The following is a 24,015-nucleotide window of genomic DNA, read 5'->3' as shown; positions in this document are numbered from 1 at the left end:
CAAGAGAAAGTCACCACGGGCTGGTGAGAGAGAGCAAGCACATTCAGAAGTGGGCTTTTATTGGGGGACCCTTAGTCTTAGAAAGTTCTATCCAAAAAAGGCCAGAAGGGGCAGGGTCACAAGGGATAGGTGAGTGTAATTCAACCCAAGGGGTGACACCTATATCTGAAGACATGCCTTAGACTTCCTGAGCTGGGACAATGCCCAAGTTATCATGAAATGTAGTAATCGGTTGGAGCCTCTTGCTTCAGAATGGAAGGCTAGGGTCATTCAGAGTGGCTCCCCACAATGTTTCCTGGCTGATATTTTAGTTTGTAATGCATCATTTATATATTAATGTTAGCAAATACTTTAACTAGACATTTGAGATTTTATTATGCTCCTAAATGTTTATGTATGCAAGTTGATAGTAAAACTCTATTTACACATTTTATTGGGAAAAGGTGATTTTTACATTCATATGTTTAAGGTCTTTCTAACAATGAAGTATTACAAGCTATATGGTGGCAAAACTTAATTTTTAACATTACATTATGGGCTTTCTAGTCAACATGAATCAGTGCCTCTGTCCTGAGTTTATTTCGGTGGAGACAGAACAAGTCAATGAGAATTTGGGAAATGTTTTCTAAGTTAATAAAAGGGACAGTTTGGAAAGCTTGTCACTAAGGGCATCTGCCAGGTTCCCACTTGGGCTATTGCCTGGCCCAGTAGCACAGTCCAGTTCACTCGTGGTTGTACATGTTTGTCCCTTGCTTCAAAATGTATGGTTGATTGTTAGTAGACACTCAGTCTTCCTCTTTCCCACTTCCTGATGGTTTATGGGAATTTATAGCTTGATTTTATAAATTGTGTGTCTGGTTTACATTATGCCCTAGGGAATGTGTTTCATTCGAACCAGCCGGCCAGAAACTGCGGTTCTTTATACTCCTCAAGAAACCTTTAAGATTGGACAGGCTAAGGTAAGGCTCAAGTTCTGCAGTGTTATCCAGTATCGTATTTATTTATTTATGTAAAGAGAACTGTTATAAACCTTGCCCTAGGCATCCTCACAAACAATAATTTTTTTCTTTTTCTTTTGTTTTTAAAAAGTCAATTGTGACGGGGCTAGGGTTGTGGCTCAGCGGTAGAGCACTCACCTAGCATGTGTGAGGCCCTGGGTTCAATCCTAAGCACCACATAAAAATAAATAAATAAAATGAAGGTATTATGTCCAACTACAACTGAAAAAAAATTTTTAAAAAATCACTCGTGACCTTTGCCTGATTTTCCTTAGGAAGGAGCCTTCTGACAGTTTAGTTTGACCTGCACTTTTCTCTTTTCCAAATGTAGTCTTTTTGTTGAACTCTTATAACAACTCAAAGGCACTTGAGTTTGTTGACTGTAATTTTTCACAGTCTCAAACAAAATCAAGAAAAACCAGTCCAAATGAGTAATATATATCTGCTAGGTTCATATTTTATAGATCTAAGACCAGGTTTTAAAAAAAAAAAAACATAAACCATTTTGCTGGGGGAGATTCTTTGACCCTGTGGTTTACTTTGTGCATGGAATATAGCTTTATCTGTAGGCCTCATGATTAAAGCTTGACATTACTGGGCACTTTGCATAGAATCCCTGGGAAACTCAGATTATCAGCCCTTATTGTAGATGAGGATCAGAGAAAGTAAACACCTTGCCCAAGGCTTCACAGGTCCTGAGCACCAGGACCAGGATTCCGGCCCAAGCATGAGCTCAGCCTCTCTGGGCCTCTCCACCAAATTGTCCACTTCCTGCTGTGCCTACCTGTCCAAGGTGCATATGGGGAAAATTAGAAAAGACTGTGGAGAAAGTTTGTGACTCTACTTACTACCTACAGAGTATTATGGGCATTTTGGCATGTTTCCTTCCTGCTTTCTTCCTAGGCATATGTATATATTTTACACAATTGAGATCATACTTTAGTAGAATACACAATTTAAAATGCCATTGCTCTCCCTCCTTTTTTTTCCATTTAGGGATACTGGGGATTGGACTCTGGCAGTCACCCACTGAGCCACATCCCCAGCCCTATTTTGTATTTTATTTAGAGACATGGTCTTACTGAGTTGCTTAGGGCCTTGCCATTGCTGAGGCTGGCTTTGAACTCATGATCCTCCTGCCTTAGCCTCTTGAGCCACTGGGATTATAGGCGTGCACCACTGCACCCAGCTGAAGGATCTTTCTTATATCTCTTTTGTCTTTTTGTTTCCTAAAATTTTCTTGGTCCTGAGGAAAAAAAAATAAATTTTCTAATGGTGAAGGATGAAACTTTAAAGTGTGTATGTATGTATATGGTAACATGCATGGGCATTAAATGGTTGGGTTTTGCAAAGTGGACATAGATGTGTATGTATATATGTGGTTTGGGCTAGGGGTACTGGTGATCAAACCCAGGGCCTGTACATGCTAGGCATTAAAGAATCATTTTATTTATGCATTATATAAGAACTTAATAATTTGTATTGTAAGTCAAGAGAAGACAAATTTGCAAAAAAAAAAGAGTATGTCAGGATTTTAAATGCATCTGATTCAGCCTTTTTTCTAGTGAATTATTAAGGAGTGACATTATTAGCATTGGGGAATAGCAGTGTAGCAGAATGCCCTCTGATTTGAGATATGCTTTATTATTTATTTATTTATTTATTTATTTCTTACATGACAATAGTGGAATGCATTGCATTCATAATTAGATGTAGTAACCACAGTACTTTGTTTTGTTGGTGCTATACCAGGTTGTCTGCCAAAGTGTCAATGACAAAGTCACGGTTATTGGAGCTGGAATTACTCTGCATGAAGCCTTAGTGGCTGCTGATGATCTCTCTAAACAAGGTCAGTTGGTTGTTTCTGAACATTGAAGTTCATCCTTGGAAGAGGCAGGACTTTGCCTACCTCATGTGCCCCAACAGGTTTATTTTTGTGCCTGCATATTCTATATTCTAAGTCTGCTTCTTACACCAAGCTGGTATTACTTTCTTCAGATATTTTTATCCGTGTCATTGATCTGTTTACCATTAAACCCCTGGATGTTGCCACCATCATTTCCAATGCAAGAGCCACAGGCGGCCGGATTATCACAGTGGAGGATCACTACCTAGAAGGTGTGTGCAGGCATCATGAATGTGTTTGAAAGTTTATTTTGGCAAGAAGTGTTTTTTGTTTGTTTGTTTGTTTGTTTCCTTGATTGGAGATGTTCCATGCTCTTGGGCATCAGTGCCCATCTACTACTCACCCAAAGATAACATTTTTTTGATAGTTCTGGGATTGAACCCAAGGCCTCACACATACTGGACATGCATTCTATCTCTGAGCCATATCCCTGGTTCACAACATACCTTTATTATTCTTTGCAAGTGTATTAATGTAGGGATCTTCTCACCCAGCCCATAATGCTCTTGTGTGTCCCCAGCACACTGTCCAGTCACCAAGGTGGGTTGTTGGCAACACAGAGGAGTGGCTAACTCAGTACTGAACAGGGAGCAGTCACAGAAAGCTTCATTTACAGTTTAATTTTGAGTTTGAATGATTAGTAGTTTACTTGCCATCTCCCAAAATAGTACCTTGCAAAGAATAAAGTAAATGCAGGAAAAGAGCATATGGTAGGGAGGGAGAGAGGGCTGAGTGACACTTGGACTTGAGAAGGTTAACCCACATGATGTGATCTGATGAGGAGCTTCATATGTTCTCATGATGGCTCCCAGGACCACATCCTGATGGATGATTCTCTGGAAGCACTCCCTGCATGTGGTACCCAGTTGCCCTCCTGGTTGAGGTTTATCACAGGAGAAGGGCATGTGGTGGGTTCCACTAGTATAGGAACCTTGGTTGAAGACTGGAGAAGTCTACCTCACTCCCTGCCATGAGACACACAGAGAAAAACACTTCTCATGTGTGCTATATCTATCCAGGTATGCCTCTTAGAGACTCAGAGCCCTGCATTTCTATTGGGGGCTGCTCACATTGACACCCTCTGCCAGGCACATAACAAATTTCCAATTCTTGGCAGAAAAGTGGGTGCTTGCTTAGTCCATGTTGTTCTTACAAATAGTCCAGACAGAGGGACCACTGCTATCAGCAGAGAAATCATCCCAGCAGTACAAGCTGCTTGCACCAACTGAGGGCCTATCTTGCAAGCTAATAGCCTCAGACCTGCTTGTCTGCACAATGAACCTGCACAGTTCATTGGTTCATCTTAGTGGTTTTGACATCCTTCACAGTTTTGAGAATCTGCTCCATAGACCCTCCCACATCCATGGAGCCTAGGTTGACAGTAGACCCTGTTATATGTGGGGGTGGGAGCAAACTGGAGTCTTGGAATTTAAGATGAGAACTCCTTAGGCCAGTTGGAGAAGACTGTGTGATTCAGTGACTAGGGAAAATATTTCCCTGTGGGAGCCAGCAAGTTCAAAGGTCTGTATATTTTGTAGCTTTAAGGCTCACTAGCTACCTCCAGGAAAGTTCCTAATATCCCTTGCTTCCCCAGGTGGCATTGGGGAAGCTGTCTCTGCAGCTGTCTCCATGGAGCCTGACATCCTGGTTCATCAGCTGGCAGTGATGGCAGTGCCTCGGAGCGGGAGACCCAGCGAGCTGCTGGATACATTTGGAATCAGTGCCAGACACATCATCATGGCTGTGAAATGCATGTTGATGAACTAAAATAGCTGTTGATTCTGTCTTAGAAGACTGGCCTCTGTACCTTATATTTAGGCTTGTTCTAAAACCATTGTTGAAACTCTTGACCTTTGCTCTCCTTAAAGCCAGCTAACACCTTTCTTCATTACTAATTCACAAATCCCAGTTAACCACTTTCCTTTTCAACAATGACTATATATATACATGTCCTCCTTTTTGAATCATTAAAGTGGATTATAAATTTTAAGTGACAAGAAATAGCAACCATCTGATATTAAGTTTCCTACACATAAATAGGTGAGGATCACTGTAGAAGTGACAGTTTCTTAAATGTATTTCCCTCATAAGAGAACAAAATTGCATTGAATTGTAGACCACAGTAGCCCTGGTTTCATATACTGCCATTCCCAGTTTGAGATTCCATGTGCTGCCTTCTTACCTGCAGTTTCCTGGGTAATGTGTGACTTCAGCTGCACCAGAGTTTCCTCTGTTGTTTGCCTTCATCTCCCCACCACAATTCAGAGGCTGTCGAGCAGCAGCCAAAGCTGTTAGGATGTCCTGTGCTGCTTGTGGTGACTGTTCTGTGAAAACATGAGGGCACAGCTAGACCTGTTCCCTATACTGTTCAAGTCGTTGTTAATAAAGCATTTCAAAAGCAGCTGCTTTATTCTGTTTGCACCTTCCATGAGATTTGATTTCTCCTTGAATAAGAGAGGTCCTAAATATGAGAGGAGCTTCTGTCTAAAACAGATGGAGAGAGCCCTAGCCCCAAGAATAAACATGGAAAAGGATAATAAGCTAGCCTACAGAATCCTCACTAGAGAATCATGTATGGCTTGAAAATTCACCCCTGAGCCAACTCATTCCCAGCAGCCAGAACACAAGAAAGGTACCAGCCAGATAAAGATGGGCCTGAGTTTTAAAATCATACCAGGTGTGCCTGGTATATCATATTCCTTATTTTTATTACCGCCATTAAGTGGTCATCAGGGATTTTTGGAGTCTTGACTGTTGTGCCCAAGGAATTGTTTTAGCATGAGCTGTAGAGACCAGCGTAGGAGTTGGAGTCCTCAAGGCCTACTCATTTTACTCCTGCCCTTCTGTACTCCTGAGCTAGTTTCCTGGCCTGTAAAATGAGTATAGTTATTCTACTAACTTCATAAGATTTCAATATTATTTTGTAAAGGTAACATGATAGACGATGATTATAGAAAATTGATAAAATGCAAATGATCGATTTTTTTTACATCACATTTCTCACCATCTCAGGGTAATTGTTTCTCATGCTCCATGCAGAAACATGCATGATTGATTCTGTCTTAGAAGACTGTGTACAGTTCAGTGCACAGCCACAGCAAGTTAATTTTAAAACATTCTATTGCCCACCCCCCTCCAAAGAAACACTGTGCACTTTCTTACTTTCCATGTAGCCGGGCATGATGGTGCATGCCTGTAATCCCAGCAGCTTGGGAGCTGAGTCAGGAGGATCGCAAGTTCAAAGTCAGCCTCGGCAACTTAACAAGACCCTGTCTCAAGAAAGGGGCAGGGGCTAGGGATGTGGCTCAGTGGATAAGTGCCCCTGAGTTCAATCCCCAGTACAAAAAATTGGGGGGCTGGGATGTGACTCAGTGGTAGAGTGTTTGCCTGGAAAGCATGAAGCCCTAGGTTCAGTTTCTAGCCCCACAAAAAATGTCTTCATGTACCTTCCCAGTCTGGCAACCACTGATCTACTGTTTATGAATTTACCAATTTTGGATATTTCATAAGAATGGAATCTTACAGTATGAGGGTTTTTTTCTGGTTTCTTTTACTAAACAGTTCATTTGAGGTTTATTCATGTAGCCAGTGTCAGAACTTTATTCATTTTTACAGCCATATAATATCCTGTTCTGTGGTAGACCACATTTTTTTCCATTCATCAGATGATTGACATTTGGGTGATTCTGTTTTCACTGCATAATGCTTTTGTAAACATTCACATACACAAGTTGGGGTGTAGAGTTGTATTTTCACTTTGGGTAAGTATATGGCTAGGAATGGAATTGCTGAGTTGTATGGTAATTGCCCTTTTGAGTGTCTTGTCATTTGGTGTGTGTTTAGTTTTGAGAACAGTAAATGAAACAATGACTGGAAGGTACTGAGTGATCTATAAAGCATTACATATTATAATCCATTATTAATAAGAAATGGACCAGCCAGATAAAGATGGCAGTGTAAGGGCTGGAGATGTACCTCAGTGGTAGAGCACTTGCCTTGCATGTGAAAAGCTCTGGGTTCAATCCATATGCTGTCCTGAGAGAAGCAACCCACCAGGTACTCTGGTGTCAGCTACCACCTGACTTTAATCCCCAGATTGTTGCTTGTTGGTAGCAGGGTCCTACTAACCTTTTTTAAACTCCATTTTTCCATTTGTAAAGGGGGGATGACCATGGTATCTGTTCACAGGCTGAAGTCAGGATTTTACATTGCCATGGAAATGTTCATTCAGGCCCGCCCTGCCCACTGGTAGGTTCCTACTTCCCAACCACGCCCTAAGTTCTCACCAGATCCCAGCGGTTCCACTCCATCAGCTCATCCCTACACTCCTTGTCAGGGATTGACTGTATTGGGGTGGGCAGCAACTCTGATCTGCCTTCCCTGTCCATTTCCAGCCTTCCTCCTCTATAACCCTAGCTACTGGCCTGCCCCTCCCCCCCCCCCAACCACCTATTCCCTGCTCGGACTCCCTCTACCCACCATTTGACTCTGCCTGGCGCTGGTACCTCGCGCCCGCCTGCCTTGCGCCTGCCGCTCATGCCTCTGGCAACCCAGCCGATCCATGTACGTCATTGGCTTTTGTCCCGTCACTCACTCAGCCACAACCAATCAACGTCACTCGCACCACCAGGGACACACACTGACAGACCCCAGATTTCACACTGATTTGCCGGGCTGGGCAGGAACCTCTCTCACCCCGTATCTCTCAGTGCACCTAACCGTGGGGTTTGAGCAGTGGCGAAGGATGGAGGGACGGCTAGAGCAAAGGGAAAACTGGGATGCAGAAGGTTACGGAAATATACAAGGGCCAGGCGCAATGACGCAAGCCTGTAATCCCAGAGGCCCAGGAGGCTGAGACGGGAGGATCGCGAGTTAAAAGACAGCCGCATCAATTTAGCGAGGCGCCAAGCAACTTAGTGAGAGCCTGTCTTTAATAAAATATAAAAAATGCGGGGGCGGGGGTGTGACTCGGTGTTTAGGAGCCCCTGAATTCAATCCTCGGTACCAAAAAATAAGAAGTACATATGGGGCACATGGGACCTGTCTGGACTCCAAAAGGGCGAGAAAAGCAAGTTCCCTTTCAGTCAGATCTCCAAAACAAGACCTCAGAGTTGAGTTCTACCACCACAGTTCGTGCACCACAAACAGCACCCAGGGATGCTCTGACTTACCATGGGAAATCATAGGAGCTTCCACCTGCCAGGTCATGGTGATACATTTCTCATACAGACTCAGATTGGGATGAGAAAAGTTGCAGCTCTGGGATTCAGGAAACATGAAATGACCCCATACTTGATTCCCTATCTGGATGAGGAAAACAAGCAGTCAAGTCAGACCACAGGAGTAGGTCTAATGGCAACAAATGGTAGTTGTACAAGGTCTCAAAAGTAAGGAATGAGCCCTTGAAAGGCTCTTGCCCAGGAAGAGCTGTCACACACCTTTCCAGGAAAAGAACACCAGTCCCTCAACTCAGGAAGTCAAGTGACTTTCATTGGTAAGTGAGGTTCAAAGGGACTTCTGCCCAACAACAGCCTACATTTTCACAGGAGAAAGGTGGCCAGGCTGGAAATTCAAAATATTGCCTTCTGAACACCAAATACTTAACCTTTGGGTTTGATTGTTGGAGTTGTCAGTCCTACAAGAACAAGGAAAAAAAGGATTAATATATATATATATATATATATATTAAATATTTATATATTTATATTATATACATTATATATTATATATATATATATATATATATATATATATATATATATAGTTGTAGGTGGACACGATACCTTTATTTTTTTTTATTTTTATACAGTGCTGATGATCCAACCCAGTGACTCACGCATGCTAGGCGAGAGCTCTACCACTGAGCTACAATCCCAGCCCCTAGGAATAGGATTTTGAGGGCTGTTCAGAGAGGCCCCTGGTCCTCTTACTGTGACTGGAGCTGACAGTTAAGGAAACCCAAGCTGGGGATACTGGCACATGCCTGTAATCCTAGCAACAGGGGAGGGTGAGGCAAGAGGCTCACAAGTTCAAGGACAGCCTCAACATTTTACTGAGACCCGGCCTCAAAATAAGGAAAATTTAAAAAAGGGCTGGGGATGTAGTTCAGTGGTAAAGTGCCCCTGGGTTCAATCTCCAATACAGAAAAAAAAAAAAAAAAAAGAGGAACCCAATCTCATCCTTTCTTTCTTTTTTTTTTTTTAAGTTGGTGTTATTTTATTTGGACCTTTATTTTATTTCTTTATTTTATGTGGTGCTGAGGATCAAACCCAGTGCCTCCCACATGCTAGGCAAGCGCTCCACCACTGAGCCACAACCCCAGCTCCTCATCCTTTCTTTACTACACATAGTCTAGTACACATAGAGGAATCGTCCCACACCATCGAGCTCATAGGCATCATGACCACCATGAGGGTCATGCTACCTCAGCAAGAGAAAGAGCCTCCCAGAAGTAAGAGACTAAATAACAGTGCTTCATGCCCCCAGGAAGGGCACTAGGGAACTGCTTGCTGCCCCCCGATACTGCCTGGCCTTGGCCAGCAGGAAAAGTCCATTCCTCCAGCCCAGATGACACCCAGGGTCTTCTGGAACAAGGCAATGCTCAGGACCAGCACCTTCTCACCTCACTGCCACAGTTCAGAGAAGCCAGGGATGCGGGTCTCTCCTGGCTGTACATAAGGCGACGGGAAAGGTCACACGGAGAAGAAAACCCCCAAGAATGACCAAAAGCATCTGGGAGGTCATACTAAAGGAGCAGGCAGGTTCCATGGGGCGTAAGAAGATGCAGAGCAATAACTCCCTGCAAATGTGCTGAGGTGAGAGGCTCATCCACAGGTGGCCGGGCATTTGCTTTGAGTGTGGCACCTATGATCGATGGGGGAAGGCCACTTGCAGTGTGCCATAGTGGGACAGAGTTGTCTGGCTGACCTATACAAGATAGGAAGTCAGATCCTGTGTTAGCCATTGTCCTTAAAGCCAGCTGCTGGAAACCACGGACCCTGCCATTTCATTGTTCCGGCCACAGGCAGAAGCCACCCATGGCTTTCCTCTAAGCCCCTGCTCCAGGAGATGACTCAGGATTCAGGCTGCTCTGCAACTTGCACACCTGGAGCCCAGGGCACTCCCGAGGCCAGGGGAGAAAGACCAGGGTGCCCCACGATGTGTTTGCAAAACCCCGAGAGAGTCTTCTCAAAAGCTTCTTTCGCCCCACAGAAAGGCAGAGGTGAAGTCCAAATGGTGAAAGAGTGGAACACAGAATCAGTCACAGGTCTGAAAACAACAGAAGGAAATATCAAATAGTGTTATAGCATGGGGGACATCCTGGACAGACAGACCACTCAGAAATCATCAAGTACTAGTTTCATAAGTGTGTTCACATAAAAACCTGAGACTTCTCATGGGCCTCACACAGCAGAGCTGTTCAGAAGAGACAGAATGAGAGAAGACAGTGCCTGCTATGCTCAAATTCGGGACCCCCAAAAGACCACCAGAGACCAAGATCGATGTAAGCAGCAAAGAGGTGTTTATTGTGAGCTAGCTCGGTCCTCCGCACGCACACAGCAACTGGTGACGCTGAGAGGCCCTGAGCCCAGGGTTTGCAGCAGTTTTATACACTCTTTGGGGAAGGCAGGGACTTCACATACATCATAGCATCTCTTAGCAAATCATCACACACCACGGGGGGGGGGGGAATCAAACAACTCTAAAACATGATTAGCACATTCACTGGCGGGAACAAGTTGGGTAGGGGTGATTGATTACTACGAGAGGGGGATTCGTTTGAACTGATTGGTGTTCGTGCTGAACTACACAGTTTCCCAACACATTATGGATCACCATAAACTACTGGGAGGGTCGTCTGGCATCCCAGGTATTTCCCTGTCTCATGCTGATTGGTGGCTGCTAGGGGGTTGCTATGGGTCCCCACCTAGCCTGACTGGGTCAGGGACACCTGGGGCAGCAGATCTCTCCTGTTATTTGTAGATAAACCACTTAGCAGGGTGGAAATGTGCCTAAGAGTGCTCTGTGGGTCTTTCCAAGGACAAAGGTCACGTCCCTTCCTTGGACAGGCTTTGCTCTGAGGTAGAGGCTGGTTTTTCATGCCAAGATAAGTACCCCAGCCACAGCATGTGACAGGCACCCTCAGGGCACGGGCAGTTAGTTCCCTGACTCAGAAGCCCAGATGGGGGATGAATTTAGGATGAGGGAGCGTGCTCAGCGTGGAGCAGGAAAATGCAAAATCCAACACAATAGGATAGTACCTTACACGGGCAGAATGGCAAACCTGTAGCGAGTGAGCTTTGGGGATAAGAGAATCCTCTGGTAGTGCTGGTGGGGATTTAAACCACCAGCTGGTCTTGAAGGATGAGGGGTGACATCCTTTGAAATAAGGGCACGGATGCCCTTTGAACCGCAGCGTGGACTATTGCATAGCAGTAAGAGGGAGAATTCCTGGCGCACGCAATAATTCCCAAGGTTCTGCAGAGAATCAGGCTGCGCGAACACCAGCCCACCCAGAAGCTGTTGCAGGCTGCACATGTGGTTAGGTTGACGCAACACTCTTCCGGGGACGAAATTGTATACATGGGGAACAAGATTACTGGTTGCCACGGACTAGGCGGGAAGAGGGGGTCTTTTAAAGGTCAGCGGCTGGGGGCTGTGTCCTGGCTGGGGTAGTGGTGAGAGGAACTTGGGCAATGGACGACTGGACTGGCCCAGCGCCCCACGCCCGCACAGGAGCGATACCCGGCGCGGCTTCCTCAGGCTTCTGAGGCTGCATCACTGTCGGGCAAGATGCCCAGGCTGGGGGAACTGCGGGGAAGAGTCACCCGCCTCCTGGGTGTGCTAGGCAACTTCCGGTGAATCAAGAATTCGGAAGTCCTAGCGCAGAACCCAAAGACGGCCCTGCAGCGTTAGGTGCGCAAGGGAGAGCAGCGCAGCCGCACTCAGCTCCAGCCCCAAGCACAAAACAGCCCCAACGCACTACAGCCCCGCCTGTGGGAGCGCGAACGCGACGGGGTGGACTCCATTGAGCAGAAGAGCCGTCCGTCACAGGCAGGGGGGCGGGACGCCCTTTCGAACTGAGCTTCCTTATTGGTGAAGCTAGCCGGAATGGTAGGGCAGGAGGCCGGGAGGGACCTTCCGGTGGGTGGGGCAGCAGAAGTGGCGTGAGGCGGCGGGGGTGAGGGGCGTGGCGCGGTGATGTTCCCGCGCCTGCGGCTCCCAGGCCCCCCTTCCCCTACGACCCGGGCGCCTAGACCGTCCCTGCGGAAGGAGCCGAGGGGAAGCCTCCCTGCTCGCGGGATCCGGGGCCCGGGAGCCCATGGGCCGCGATGAGCCCGCCCGTCCCGTTCCCCCACAGGTCCCCGTTCTGAGGGTCAGCGCGGCCTTCTAGAAGGTCCGGGACGGATTCGTAGCGCTCCCAGGGAGATTGGGAGACGGGGAAGGAGAACTGGCGACCTCACGGGGGCTGGCGGGGTAGCACGGCCGCCCCACCTCGGGCCCCGCCCACTCGGGCCCGAGCTCTCTGGCGCCGCCTGTGGTGAGCTTCACGGCCCCGGGGCCCCGACGTGTGGCGGCCCCTCTCTATCCCAGCCCGCCGCGTTCGCCGAATGCTCCTGAGCCTGTCTCTGGGCGGGTTCGCTGCCAAGCACGGACGCCCCCTCCTCCTGCACACAGGGTGCTGTGCACAGTAGGGCGGAGCGGGCAGCCTGGTCGCGGGAGGACGTGGCGCCTGTCAGAGGCGTGTGTCCACGCTTCTGGAGATGGGGACGCAGGAAGGTGACAGTCTCCCAGTGTCACTCGACAGGGTGGTCTGCCACGGGGGATTCCTGTTGTGCGCCAGGACGACCAGTGGTTGGGCACCGGCTGGGGCCCTCTCACTTCCTGGGGAGGTAGGTCAAGGTGAGCCCCGCAGAGAAAGCCCTGCAAACGGGAACCCGCCCTCCCTCCGCCGCTCCCCCCGCCGCTCCCCCCGCCCCTCCCCCCGTGCTTCCCACGTGCTTCCCACGCTGCAGCGTGCCTGGGAACACCTGCCGAACTGGTTCCCACTAAGGAGCCTGGAAAGGCTGGTTGCCGCCTTCCTTCCCTGGCAGGCGGAGCCTCCCAGCTTCTGGGTGTTGCTGCACAGGCCTTCCCGCGGCGTGGGGCACGGACACCCACCCCGAAGACTGCTGGGCTCCACCACACTGCCCTGGTTGGTCTTCCTGCAGGTCCAGGGGCTGCCTGTAGTTTAGTCACCTAGCTGAGCACTGAGCGCTGAGCGAAACAGCAGTCTTGGAAGCCCACGGTCTCCAATAGAGTCGCTTGCCCGGTGTGGAAGCCCTTTGCGTTTCCGTTCCTCTCCTCTGTCCCTATTGCTACTTGGTCATCTGCCTTTTTGCTTGTTGGTTGGCTCCAGGTCTCTACCTGGTAACACAGGAGCCCTCGATCACATCTTGAAGCTCGCTTTCGCCACTCTGTCAAGTCTTTCACACACTGGTTTGAGAAGTTGTTGGGGGTCAAGTAGAAAATTTTAGTCTTCGTATCATTGCAATTCCCAGGCTTTTCCTAATGGTTTCTGGGGTTTCTTTGCCTTGGGCTAACTGGGCAAGCTCCCCCAGTTAAAACCCTGTGCATCTGGCTTTTATGTCCCAGGTCAGGGGGCCCCCTGGAGTTTGGCTCTGGCTCAGGTCTCTTGGGTGTGGGTCTTGGTGGTGGTGGTGGTGGTGGTGGCATGGAGGTGCTGTCAGCTGGGGTTAGCAGGGGGCCTTTAATGCCTCCCTGCAGGGCCTCTCCCTAGGGCTGCTCAGGCCAGAGCTTTCGCAGAGCCAGGGATCAGAGAGATGGGGAGGGAGAGGGCAGGAGGGAGCACCCCAAGGCCAAGCCACAGTCTTCTTAGGACCTCATCCCCTGATGCCCTTCACCCCTGCTGTCGTTTTTTAATTGGTCTCATAGGTCAAACCAGGATCAGTGCAGGACAGGAGAATGTATGCAAGGAAAGAGGTTGTTCCCACCTGGCACTATAAGGCACAAGGTGGCTGCTGGCGGGCACCTTGGCTCAGGGACTTGCATGTGCCACTCCAGGTCCTAAGCAGGTCCAACTCTGGAATGTGTCCCAGGTGTAAGCCCAGCCTCAGGACCCAGATTGAGTGGCTTTCCCATCTTTGAGTCATCGCAAATTAAAACACAGACAACCCCAACAAGGAAGGAGGATGTGCCCTGGAGAGCCTGGTGTGTGTGACCCTCAGACCTTCTGTGTGTGCTCTCTGGCCCATGCTCATGGAGCTTGTGCCCGCCGAGCTGGGTAAATCCTGTCCCTGCAGTTTGTCCTGATGACAGGCTCAGGAGGTCCTTTCTTGTCACAGCAACTTGTTCAGCATCCCAGGAATCCCCTCCAAGCCTGGGGGGCTGGACACTCCCCGCCACCTGCAATGTCCCACCCAGGGGCTGGCGAAGCTCTGCATGAGGTATGGGTGACTTTTCTGCAGCAGGCTGGGCCTCTCCTCTGCCTCCACCCCAGAAGGAACCATGAAGGGCAGGTGCCCAGGAGTGGAGAGGTGTGTGCCTCGTCATGGCGCAGGCACAAAAGTCCCTTTCCTAGGCGACTGCCTCACGTTGCCCAGGTCCTGGGCACTGGCATCTCAGTTGGGGCAGTTGGCAGCCTGGGAGGTGGGGACGCTGAGGGATGAGGTGAGACACAGGGAAGAAACTTCCCTCTGGCCTGAAGGAGGCCGTTGGTGCCTCATCCTTCCTGGTCTGCACTCGGTGGAGACTTCTCCATGGTGCTCCTGGTGGCTCTGAATCTGTCAGTGAGCTTCCCTGGTGGTGAGTGCTTTTGCTGTGGGCTGTCACCGCTGGGCAGCACCCGGACCCTGGCAAACAGCTCCTGGCGCTTTCCCCAGCTGCCTTGCACATCTGGACCTCAAGGTGGGCCCTTCTTGTGTGGATGTGTTCTTTTTTTTTTTCTTTTCTTTTTAATAAGTTTTTAAATTTATTTTTATGTGGTGCTGAGGATCAAACCCAGTGCCTCACATGTGCTAGGCAGGCGCTCTACCACTAAGCTGTAACCCCAGCCTGCAGATGTGTTCTTGGCATATGGGGACAGCCCCTCAGCCAAGATGTCGGGCTAAGGGTCCTGGGGCTCCTCAGGAGGACACGCTCGGCTCTGTGCACACGCACACTCTGGGGTCGGCTCTGCACACGCACACTCTGGAGTCAACTCTGTGCACACCCACACTCTGGAGTCATCTGTGTACTTGCTGTCCTGTCCATCCCTCTAGCCTCTGAGAGAATGGAGCCAGCTTTCCCATCCTTTGCGGCTCTGCAGGGAGAAACGGGGAGAAGCTTTGATTCCTCTGCCTGGGATGATCTCAGGGAGCCTGGTTGGAGCCACATCTTCCCAACCCCAGCTGCCCTACACCCTTGCAGGGGGTGGGGGACGGGCTCTTAGCAGCCCGCTGTGCAGAGGGGAGAGCCAGACCCCGTCCTGATGCGCACAGCTCACCCTGACTTAGCCTAAAGCTGCCGCCTCCTCACCCTACTGCCCTGCCCCCCTTAAGGATCCTGGAGGAGCTTCCCTAGAGTATCATAGCCTGTGCTCCAGACCTGTGGGGTCACCAGCAGCTGTCCCCATGGGCCCCCAACTCTAGATTGAACCCAGGGACCTCTTGGGAGCAGCATGCCTGCCCCCTTGGCACCTGTATCCAGGGCCTCTGGAGCCATCTTTAGTCAGGGGCCTCCACTCCTGTCCCTAGGGAGACCTAGTGCCCTGGTCACAGCTGGAGAATGGGCCCTGGGACTCTCTCTTCTGGGCTGGCTCCCTTCTGCTCCTGGCATCTGTTTGCCAGCAGGCCCAGACAAGGGGTGTGCTGGGGCTGGGCCACCACCTCTTGGGCTCTGTGCCCAAGGTGGCTGGGCCTTTGAGCCCTGCCTGCCTCCTCCTAGCATGCCCAGTGGGTCCTCCTGGATTTCCTCGGTGTGGCTGGCTCACAATCAGGATGGGGCCTGCACACGGGGGTTCCCATCTACCTGCCCTCCCCTGGGAGGCCCCTGGCCAGGACGGGTCTCCAGTCTGTGTCCCTCCTGCCTCCTTGCCCTGGTGGCCTCTTCTAGCTCACTGCCTGGACTGGCCTGTCTCCTGTCACCAGGGGCATATTCCACCCCCTTGGCCCCTGCCACCTAGTTTGGCATTTTCTTCTTTTCCCCTGTGTCTTTTAGCCCTGTGTCTTTACCCTCCAGAAGTGATGTGGAGGGGAGATTGGGGAGTTCTGGTTTAGCCCTGCTCAGCTTGGCATGTTCCTTGGCTCAGGCCCTGAGAGGATGCAAAGCAGGGTTGTCTCCTTGAGGTGGGGTCAGTGCCGGTGCTGGGAGGAGGTAATAGGTTTGGTGTGGCTCCATGGTGTAGTGTCCTGGGGACACCAGGGCTGGAGGGGGAAGGACATTCCTGAGGAGGACCTCTCATCCCCTAGGTGGCAATGGATCTCTCTGTACGTGGTTCTGCTGGTCCCTGGCCTCTCCGTTTGGGCAGCTTCTAGAGGCTTCTGGAGTGTGGGATACCTTCCCTACCCCACCCCTGCCATTGATCACAGTAGGAGTAGTAGCAGGGCTGGGCTGAGGTTCTGGTTTTATCCAATAGTTTCCTGCCAGCCTCTAGGGTGGTATCTTCTTGGGACTGGTGAACTGGAGCCTAGTGAGCAGTCCCACCCCAGGTGGAAATGAATAAAAGAATGAAGTGCTGTTGTCTTCCCTTTGTTCCCTTGGCACTGGGGAGTGTCTCATTTTATTGAGAGCCACAGGCTCTGACCCCTGGTACTCTCCTCATGCAGGGGACACTGGTGTCAGCCTCGCCCAGCAAGCGTCTTCCTTGCTTGTTTCTGGCTCTGTTGTTTCTTGTAGTTAGGCAAACCTTGGACATCTTTGCCTTTCCTGTTGCATCCCCTGTTCTTGTCCATGTGTCTGGGGTAGAGGTTCCTCCTTAGGAGTACAATTTTGGTCTTGTCCTGCTTCGGTGCTCCCCCAGGTATCCTTCCCCATCCTCCTGTTCCAGTCACCGTCTCCCCCATCAACTATTAAGACTCTTTCCTGGCCCAGCAGGTGCTAGCATGAAGGTAAGATATCTCTCTGGGCAAGCAGCACTGCCATAGGTTGCACCCACATGCTAGCAAATGGTAAGAGTTTAGACTGGACAGCAGCTAGCACAGCCTCTCACTGAGGCCATGGATAGGTGCTGTCCCCTTCTGTGTCCCAACATCTGCTGGATCCCTATGGAAGTGGAGAGCAGTGGAATGAGTGAAGACACTGAAATTTTCAGGAGCCCTGCAGGGAAATTGCAAGATCTTTGGGAACTTTTGGGATGTGCCTGGAGTAGCCCCTCAGAGATCTTAGGGGAGGTGCCCCAGAACTATCCAGAGTTTTAGGTGGAGTCCCCTAGTTCCCTCAGCTCACAGAGCCTTCATAAGCATTGGGGTTGAGGTCCCCAGAGCACTTGGATGATGTCTGGAGCACTCAGGTAACCCTTTGGGGGTTCCACCCTTTTGCCGAGGATTGGGTGCAATTACAGAGTTTGGGACCCCAGAGCCCTGAAGAGCCCTGGGCAATGGAAGCCAAGCCCAAATGGGAGACCTCAGAAGTCCAATGAAGCTCAGGAACTCAATGACTGGCATTGAGTCCTGGGGAAGGCCCAGAGCCCTAGGGAGCCCTCTAGTTTCTCAGGTCCTTGGCACTACACGGATGGAACTGGCAGCCCTTGTAGAATGAATGAATGAAGTGGGGGAGATAACACATGAGTGGTCACCGTTTACTTTCTTCCCTCTCTTCTGACATGCCAGACACCATAGTGATCAATTATACCCAGCCTCCTACTCTGTCCTCCTCACCTGCAACAGATTCAGTACTCAAGACCTAGTGGGCCATTTTGTCCCCAAAGTCTCCATATCTCTTCCCCTATTCTTGGGATTTTCCAGGCCCAGCTCCTGTTACTCTTGTGCTGTTCCTTCTCTCCACAACAGCTAACTCTTCAAAGGTTTGGGGATGTCAACCTTGCCACTACCCCAGGTTCCACATAGGTTCCCATTGGTCTCACCTGCTTCTACCCAATCCCCAGCAGGGCTCCAGTCCAACACAACAATCCTGAGCAGTGAGTCACTTCTTCCTCTCAATGTGCTTGAATATGTGTGTGTGTGTGTGTGTGTATTTATTTATTTATTTTAGTACCAGGGATTGAACTTGGGAGTACTCAACCACTGAGCCACATTCCTAGCCCTATTTTGTATTTTAGAGACAGGGTCTCACTTGAGTTGCTTAGTGCTTCACTGTTGCTGGCTTTGAACTTGTGATTCTCCTGTGTTGGCCTCCCAAGCCACTCGGATTATAGGTGTGTGCCACTATGCCTGGCTCCTTTACATTTTAAATGTACAAGAACCATGTATTACTTTTGGGATCACAACATTGTGGGAGTCTATGATGCAGCAATGAGAAATGGTCAGGAACCACTGTGAGGGTTATTTGCTCTGCTAAACTCATCATGTGGCCATAGCCATGAGCCCTTGCATGTGCAGGCTCTGCATGGTTACTATGCCCGGTTGAGTCCCACCACTTGCAGCAAAGGAGCAGATCACTGAAGCATGGGCCCCATCCCTGGCTGGGCCTCTTCTTTCCTGCCCTCTGCTAGCAGTGTGAAGCCAGACATGCAAGGCATAACATGGATATTGCATTCTATCCTGAGTTTTTAACAACTTTTTTTTTTTTTTGGTACCAGGGATTGAACCTGGGGGCATTTAGCCACTGAGCCACATCCCCAGCCCTTTTTTATAATTTATTTAGAGATGGTCTCACTGAATTGCTGAGGCTGGCTTTGAACTCATGATCCTTCTACCTCAGCCTCTGGAGCCACTAGGATTACAGACGTGTGCCACCACCCCTGGTTTATCACCTTTCAAAAATACATGTAAGCTGGACATGGTTGCACATGCCTGTAATACCAGCAGTTCAGGAGGCTGAGGCAGGAGGATCACAAGTTCAAAGCCAGCCTCAGTAACTTAGTGAGACCTTGAATCAAAAAATAAAGAGCTGGGGATGTGGCTCAGTGCTTAAGTGCTCCTGAGTTCAATCCCTGGTACCAAAGTAAATAAAAATACAAGTAAATGTTGATATTATAAAATATACAGTAAGGACAAAAAACCTGGGAACTAAGTAGGAATACAGACAGGTGAAGAATTTGATTATCCACAGATGACGGAACACTGCAGTCTTTGGAGCTTCCCCACCTTGTCATTAAAGCAGCAACAATCTCAGAAGCTGAGGAATGACCCACAACCGACCTTTCCATCCCTGGGCCCTCAGATGCTGAGGTTGTCTGGTGTCAGCTTTTCCTGTTGAAAACACCTGTGGACAATGTTATACATGCAGTTTTACCCACATTTCAAGTGGGTTCTCATGTAGTTCGTTGGATGATTGTCACTTTTATAGGTAGTTACAAGTGATTTGGGTAATGAGGGAATAAAACCCACAAAACACAAACGTACATATCTATGGGTAGCATTTGATCACTTCCCCAAAACAAAAATGCAGAACCAAACAGGCAAAGCCAGATAGTAATCCTTCAAACCCAAGTTCTAGAGCCCTTATGTCATGGGAGCCCAACTTCTCCCTCAGTAGGAAAAACCAACAAGTTAAAAATAAACAAGTCTTTTTATTATGTATCCACTGAAAACAAAGTCAGGGAAGCCTTTGGATAATCTCCCCGACAAGGTGACAATGAACAGGAGGCATGCATGACAACAATTTTATTCTCCTCTGGAGGAATGAGCTCTTGCTCTCCTGGGCCCTAAGGATTAGAGGCAAGCAGGGCCAGAAGGCTCCAGAGGAAGGCACACCCAGGCCTAATCAGCTGTGGAGGGCCCAAGTCTGCTGCCTCCCTGGCAGGATGAGGCAGGGGGTGGGGTGGGGGGAAACACTGCCCTGGGCTAGGCCCAACACCCCCAAGCTAGAACACACAGAAAAGCCCCACCCCCACCCCCAGCAAACACTGCTAAGGCAGTCAGCCAGGACTTCCAAGAAGAGCTGGCTTAGAAATCAAGACTCAGGGATCCATCCAGAAGGGGTTGCCTTCCTCGGCCTGCATGTAGTAGTAAACAAAGAGCAGGAAGGCAGCAAACACAAGGAAGAGCAGCAGCTGGCCCCAGAGTGGGACCTGTCTATCCTGGCCTAGATCAGCCACAGGGGCCTGCTTTTCTGGTCGGATGGCACGGCGAGCAAGCCATGAAGGGGTGGGAGAAGAAGATGAAGACACAGAAGAGGTGGAGGTTGTAGGATAATAGGATAGGCCCAGGGAGCTCCTGGAGACGTTGGAAACAGGACGGTAGTGTGCGATGCTCTGGTAGGTGCTGTCCCGGCCATATACAGGGCGTTCCCTGTAGCAAAAGAAGGGAGCAGGTAGGCCAAGAGAGCCTCGGTCTAGAGACTGCTCCTGTCTCTAGACCTTCCCAGTACTCACCTATCCTTGCCCTCCTCTTCAGAAGAAGAGAAAAGATTGTCATCACGCACCTACAGAACAGAGTTGGGGTTAGGGCACTGGCTGGCAGGGACTGACCCTGACATATCCATTAGTCTAAACGTTCCTGACCATCACTTCAAAGCCAGACACCTGCTTCCTCCAGAACCACTGGGGGTTCCTTGCCTTTTCTGTGCAAGGCCTTGCCACTTAGTGACTATCCCAGCTGCCTGTGCCACAGTGCCCTCCTTTGTTCCCTAGGATTCTCAGAAAGTTTGAACCTAGAGTCATACCAGGGTGCAGGTCATGCCTCATATGCTCTAATGAAATGCATTTTATTGTTTATTTGGAGTACTGGGCATGGAACCTTAAGCAAGTGCTCTTCACTGAACTACACATCCTGGCCCTAATCAAATAGTTTGTGCAAAGTACTGTTCTGGGGATGTGCAAACAGCTGTAGGCTGACCCTGACCCTAACCCTCTCTGGAGGATTAGGAGCTCCCATTTGCACCCATCAGCTTCCTGGATTTGTCCAAACCCAGTTATGATCACCTCAGGCTGCACCCAAGGTGTGCTTGACAACTAGCTCACCTGGTGGTGGAAGGTGTCAGCATCTGAGAGTGAAGTTACTGGTTGGAGGAAGCCCTTGGAAGTGCCCAGAGACTCAGGTTCTCCGTAGGTCCTGGTGGTCAAGTAACTCTCCTCATAGTAGTCATCATTATAGCCTTGGGAAGGGAAACAGTGTTGGAAGAGACAGTGATGTCCTCCACCTGTGCGGATGGTCCTAATCTGAATCCCATTTGGGGGCCTGCACCAGTTCCTCCCCTCTAGGGTTACTCAGGAGTGCTAGACAGGGTGGGGTGAAGGTGTTAAGGCACTCGCCCCACCCGTCTTACCCTTGCTTTGGTAAAGTAAGGCATCCTCTTTCTTGGGCAGATCATACATATCCGAGTCCATGGATGCTGAATCCAAGTCTGAATTGAGAAGGGAACAGGACCATTTGCCCCCAGGCTTCCCTTCCTTCTCCCTCTAGTCTAGTGCCCCTGCCACAGTCTCACGACCCCGTCCTCCCGGTTGCCCAAGTCCGGTCCCCAGGAGTAGTCAGCAGGGCTCTGAGACAGAGGATCTCACCCGAGAAACGATAGGAGAATGAGGAGGAAGACGAGTTGGGAGGCGAGAGCCTCCGCCTCTGGGTCTCATACTCGAAGATTTTCTTTTCGTAGAGCTTTCGAGTGGAGCCTGGCCAGACACGGGGCGTGGAGCGGTCAGGAGTGCGGGGCGCAGAGCGTGAGCCCAGGGAAGGCCATGCGGAGAGCGCGGGGGGGTGAAGGAAGGCGGGGAGGGAACCCGAGGGGAAGGAAGGGGTCGGTGGGGGCGCCAGGCGGAGCGCGGGGTCCCGGGAGAGGTCCCGCGCGCCACCCGCCGCCGCGTACCCACGACGGGCCCGTGCGGGATGTTGTACTGGCGCAGTACTGCGGCCAGCTCGGTGTCCGACAAAACCGCGTAGTCGTCCATGGCGGGCGCGGCCGGCACCGGAAGACGAGTAGTGAAGGCCTAGGTGCTGCCCAGGCCTGACTACACAGGCCAAGCAACCGCTGCCTAGGAGCGGGGCAGGGGCAGGGGCAGCGCCAGGCGCCTCGGGAGCGGCCGCGCTTGCTGCACGCCTGCGTCACGGTCACGTCACGGCGGCGGGCCTCACAAGCTCTGCGCGCTGCGAGGGGCGGGGACAAACCACCCGAGCAACCGGTGCAGACCGGTCTGGCTGTGGGAGTTGGCACGGCGGGGCGTCGCGCTGGGGGCGGAGCGTCTCGCTGGGGGCGGAGCTTACAAGCTGATACAACACAAAAGTGTGCAGGATTGGCTAGAGCAAGAAGAGGGGCAGGGGCTGAAGGCGAGCCAAAGAAGCTCAAGGGCATGACATGCAGGGAGCCACACCTACCTAGCTGTGAGGGCGGGTGCTGTGCTCCTGGGGCAGGGGTGCAGGAGCTGGCAGTCAGCCAAGATGTACCGCGCTGGCGCGTTTGGGTTAGGCGCTTAAGAGGGGCAGACTTGCACTACCCAAACCAGCAGAAACCGGCTGGGATGTGGGAGTGGGCGAACTCTAGCATTTATGGTAGCTCTCATCCCTGTCACTAGGGCTTCACCTCGTGTCCCCCGTCCCCTGCTGCAGGGCTTAGGGTCACCCGGCCGCACCCTGCTCAGCAGCAGTGGAAAGTGCCCAACGTTAAGAGTGAGCCCTTCGTGAGCGCCGGGCACGCCTGAGCGCTTCGTGTGAGCAAGGCCAAGAAAGCCGCTGCCTAGCAGGGCCGCGACCCTACGCGGTCCCCTCGCAGATCCCTGGCCCCTGGCGGGCCCTCTCAATCTGCTAGGCCTTCGCCTGCGCACCTGAGCCGGCTGGTTCCCACCACCTCCCTGCCTGCTCTCTCGCTCCACCACTCTACCCGGGAGGAAATGGGGCACTGGGCCAGGAGGCCACCAGCACTCTAGGAGCAGCAGCCTTCGAAGGGGCCCAGGCGTGCCAATGGGCACGGGCAGAGGGTGCCATGTGATGCGTGCAACAGCATGTTCCCACCTAACACCACCATAAAGTCCACCTGGGGCCCTGGGGGCAGTTGCCTCTCTTGGTCTAATGGCCCCTGAATCCGATGGTAGCAGTGGTGACCAGGCAGGGCACAGGGGTGTGGCAAACCATGGAAGGTTGCCAATACTTGCTGAGAATCCTAAACTGACAGTTGGCGAAGGCCTTGATCAGAAAAGAACTGCCTGTTGGAAAATGGAAAGATGGCGACAGTTATATTCTAAACAAAGCCTGTTGATGGAGTGTGGGGCCATCTAGGGTGCTCTCACTGGGCAGACCTAGAGCTGGGGGGAGCATGAAGAGATGAGGTGCTTAGGATGCCTGGTCTCTTAGATGATGCCTGATGACAGGGGAAGAAGAGAAGAGAGCTTTGGACATGTCCAAGCTGGCTGATCCAGCTGGTGAGGGTCAAAGGACAATTTTCCATGGAGGTTTGTAGAGGTGGACAATCAGGCAGTATTGAAGAGACAAAGCTCTGTTTTGACCAAACACAAAGATATTAAGGAAAAAGAATTGCTCTTCTCTTAATTTTAGAGGAAAGACAAGGCCTTACTCTCCCCTGCAATGTGGGAGGAGGTATATGGGTTCCCAAAGACACTGTGCTGGCATTAAGAGATAGGAAAGCCTTAGCTCCTCTCTCTCTCTCTCTCTCTCTCTCTCTCTCTCTCTCTCTCTCTCTCTCTCCTTTTTGGTACTAGGGACTGAACCCAGGGGCACTTAACCACTGAGCCACATCCCCAGCCCTTTTAATTTTTTAATTTTGAGATACAGTCTTGCTAGGTTGTTTAAGTCCTCACTAAGTTGCTGAGGCTGGCTTTTTTTTTTTTTCTTGTTTGAGTTGTAGATGGACACAATACTTTTGTTTTATTTATGTATTTTTATGTGGTGCTGAGGATCAAACCCAGTGCTTCACACATGCTGGGCACATGCTCCACCATTGAGCCACAACCCTAGCCCTGGGGCTGGCCTTTTTGAACTCGAAGTCCTCCTGCTTCAGTCTCCAGAGCTGCTGGAATTATAGGCTACAGACATGGTGTACACCGAGCCTGGCAAGCCTGCTCCT

The 24,015-nt window shown here is 50.5% G+C and overlaps 2 protein-coding genes and 1 long non-coding RNA gene across 4 annotated transcripts in view; 2 read left to right on the top strand and 1 right to left on the bottom strand.

The window, feature by feature from the left end:
- The window catches only part of Tktl1 (transketolase like 1), a 37,358-nt gene extending 32,537 nt beyond the window's left edge, over positions 1 to 4,821 (top strand). The window contains exons 9-12 of the mRNA XM_046452034.2: positions 876 to 959; positions 2,751 to 2,847; positions 2,997 to 3,116; positions 4,499 to 4,821. Coding sequence (XP_046307990.1) covers positions 876 to 959; positions 2,751 to 2,847; positions 2,997 to 3,116; positions 4,499 to 4,671 — 474 coding nt within the window. The 3' untranslated portion in view covers positions 4,672 to 4,821. The remainder of the gene's footprint in view (positions 1 to 875; positions 960 to 2,750; positions 2,848 to 2,996; positions 3,117 to 4,498) is intronic.
- A 7,630-nt stretch (positions 4,822 to 12,451) lies between these two features.
- Positions 12,452 to 19,916, top strand: LOC131424508 (uncharacterized). Of its 2 annotated transcripts, none has more exons than XR_009227671.1 (2): positions 12,452 to 12,797; positions 13,116 to 19,916. It is a non-coding gene; the product is annotated as an uncharacterized LOC131424508 (long non-coding RNA). The 2 variants fall into 2 exon arrangements; XR_009227670.1 differs by having other exon boundaries at positions 12,999 to 19,916.
- Emd (emerin) lies at positions 19,554 to 22,058 on the bottom strand. The gene is made up of 6 exons (XM_046452818.2): positions 21,808 to 22,058; positions 21,506 to 21,613; positions 21,271 to 21,348; positions 20,966 to 21,099; positions 20,378 to 20,427; positions 19,554 to 20,294 (listed from the first exon to the last, which is right to left on the bottom strand). The coding sequence occupies exons 1-6, from the start codon at positions 21,887 to 21,889 to the stop codon at positions 19,964 to 19,966; spliced, it is 783 nt and encodes a 260-aa protein (XP_046308774.1). The 5' UTR covers positions 21,890 to 22,058; the 3' UTR covers positions 19,554 to 19,963.
- Positions 22,059 to 24,015: the final 1,957 nt, after the last annotated feature.

Source organism: Marmota monax, unplaced genomic scaffold (assembly GCF_021218885.2).
Source record: "Marmota monax isolate L192 unplaced genomic scaffold, Marmota_monax_Labrador192_F-V1.1 WCK01_AAM20220418_F8-fsc00142, whole genome shotgun sequence".
Classification (NCBI taxonomy): Eukaryota; Metazoa; Chordata; class Mammalia; order Rodentia; family Sciuridae; genus Marmota; species Marmota monax.
The sequence above is the reverse complement of the archived record's forward strand: the minus strand, read 5'-3'. Positions and strand labels throughout refer to the sequence as shown.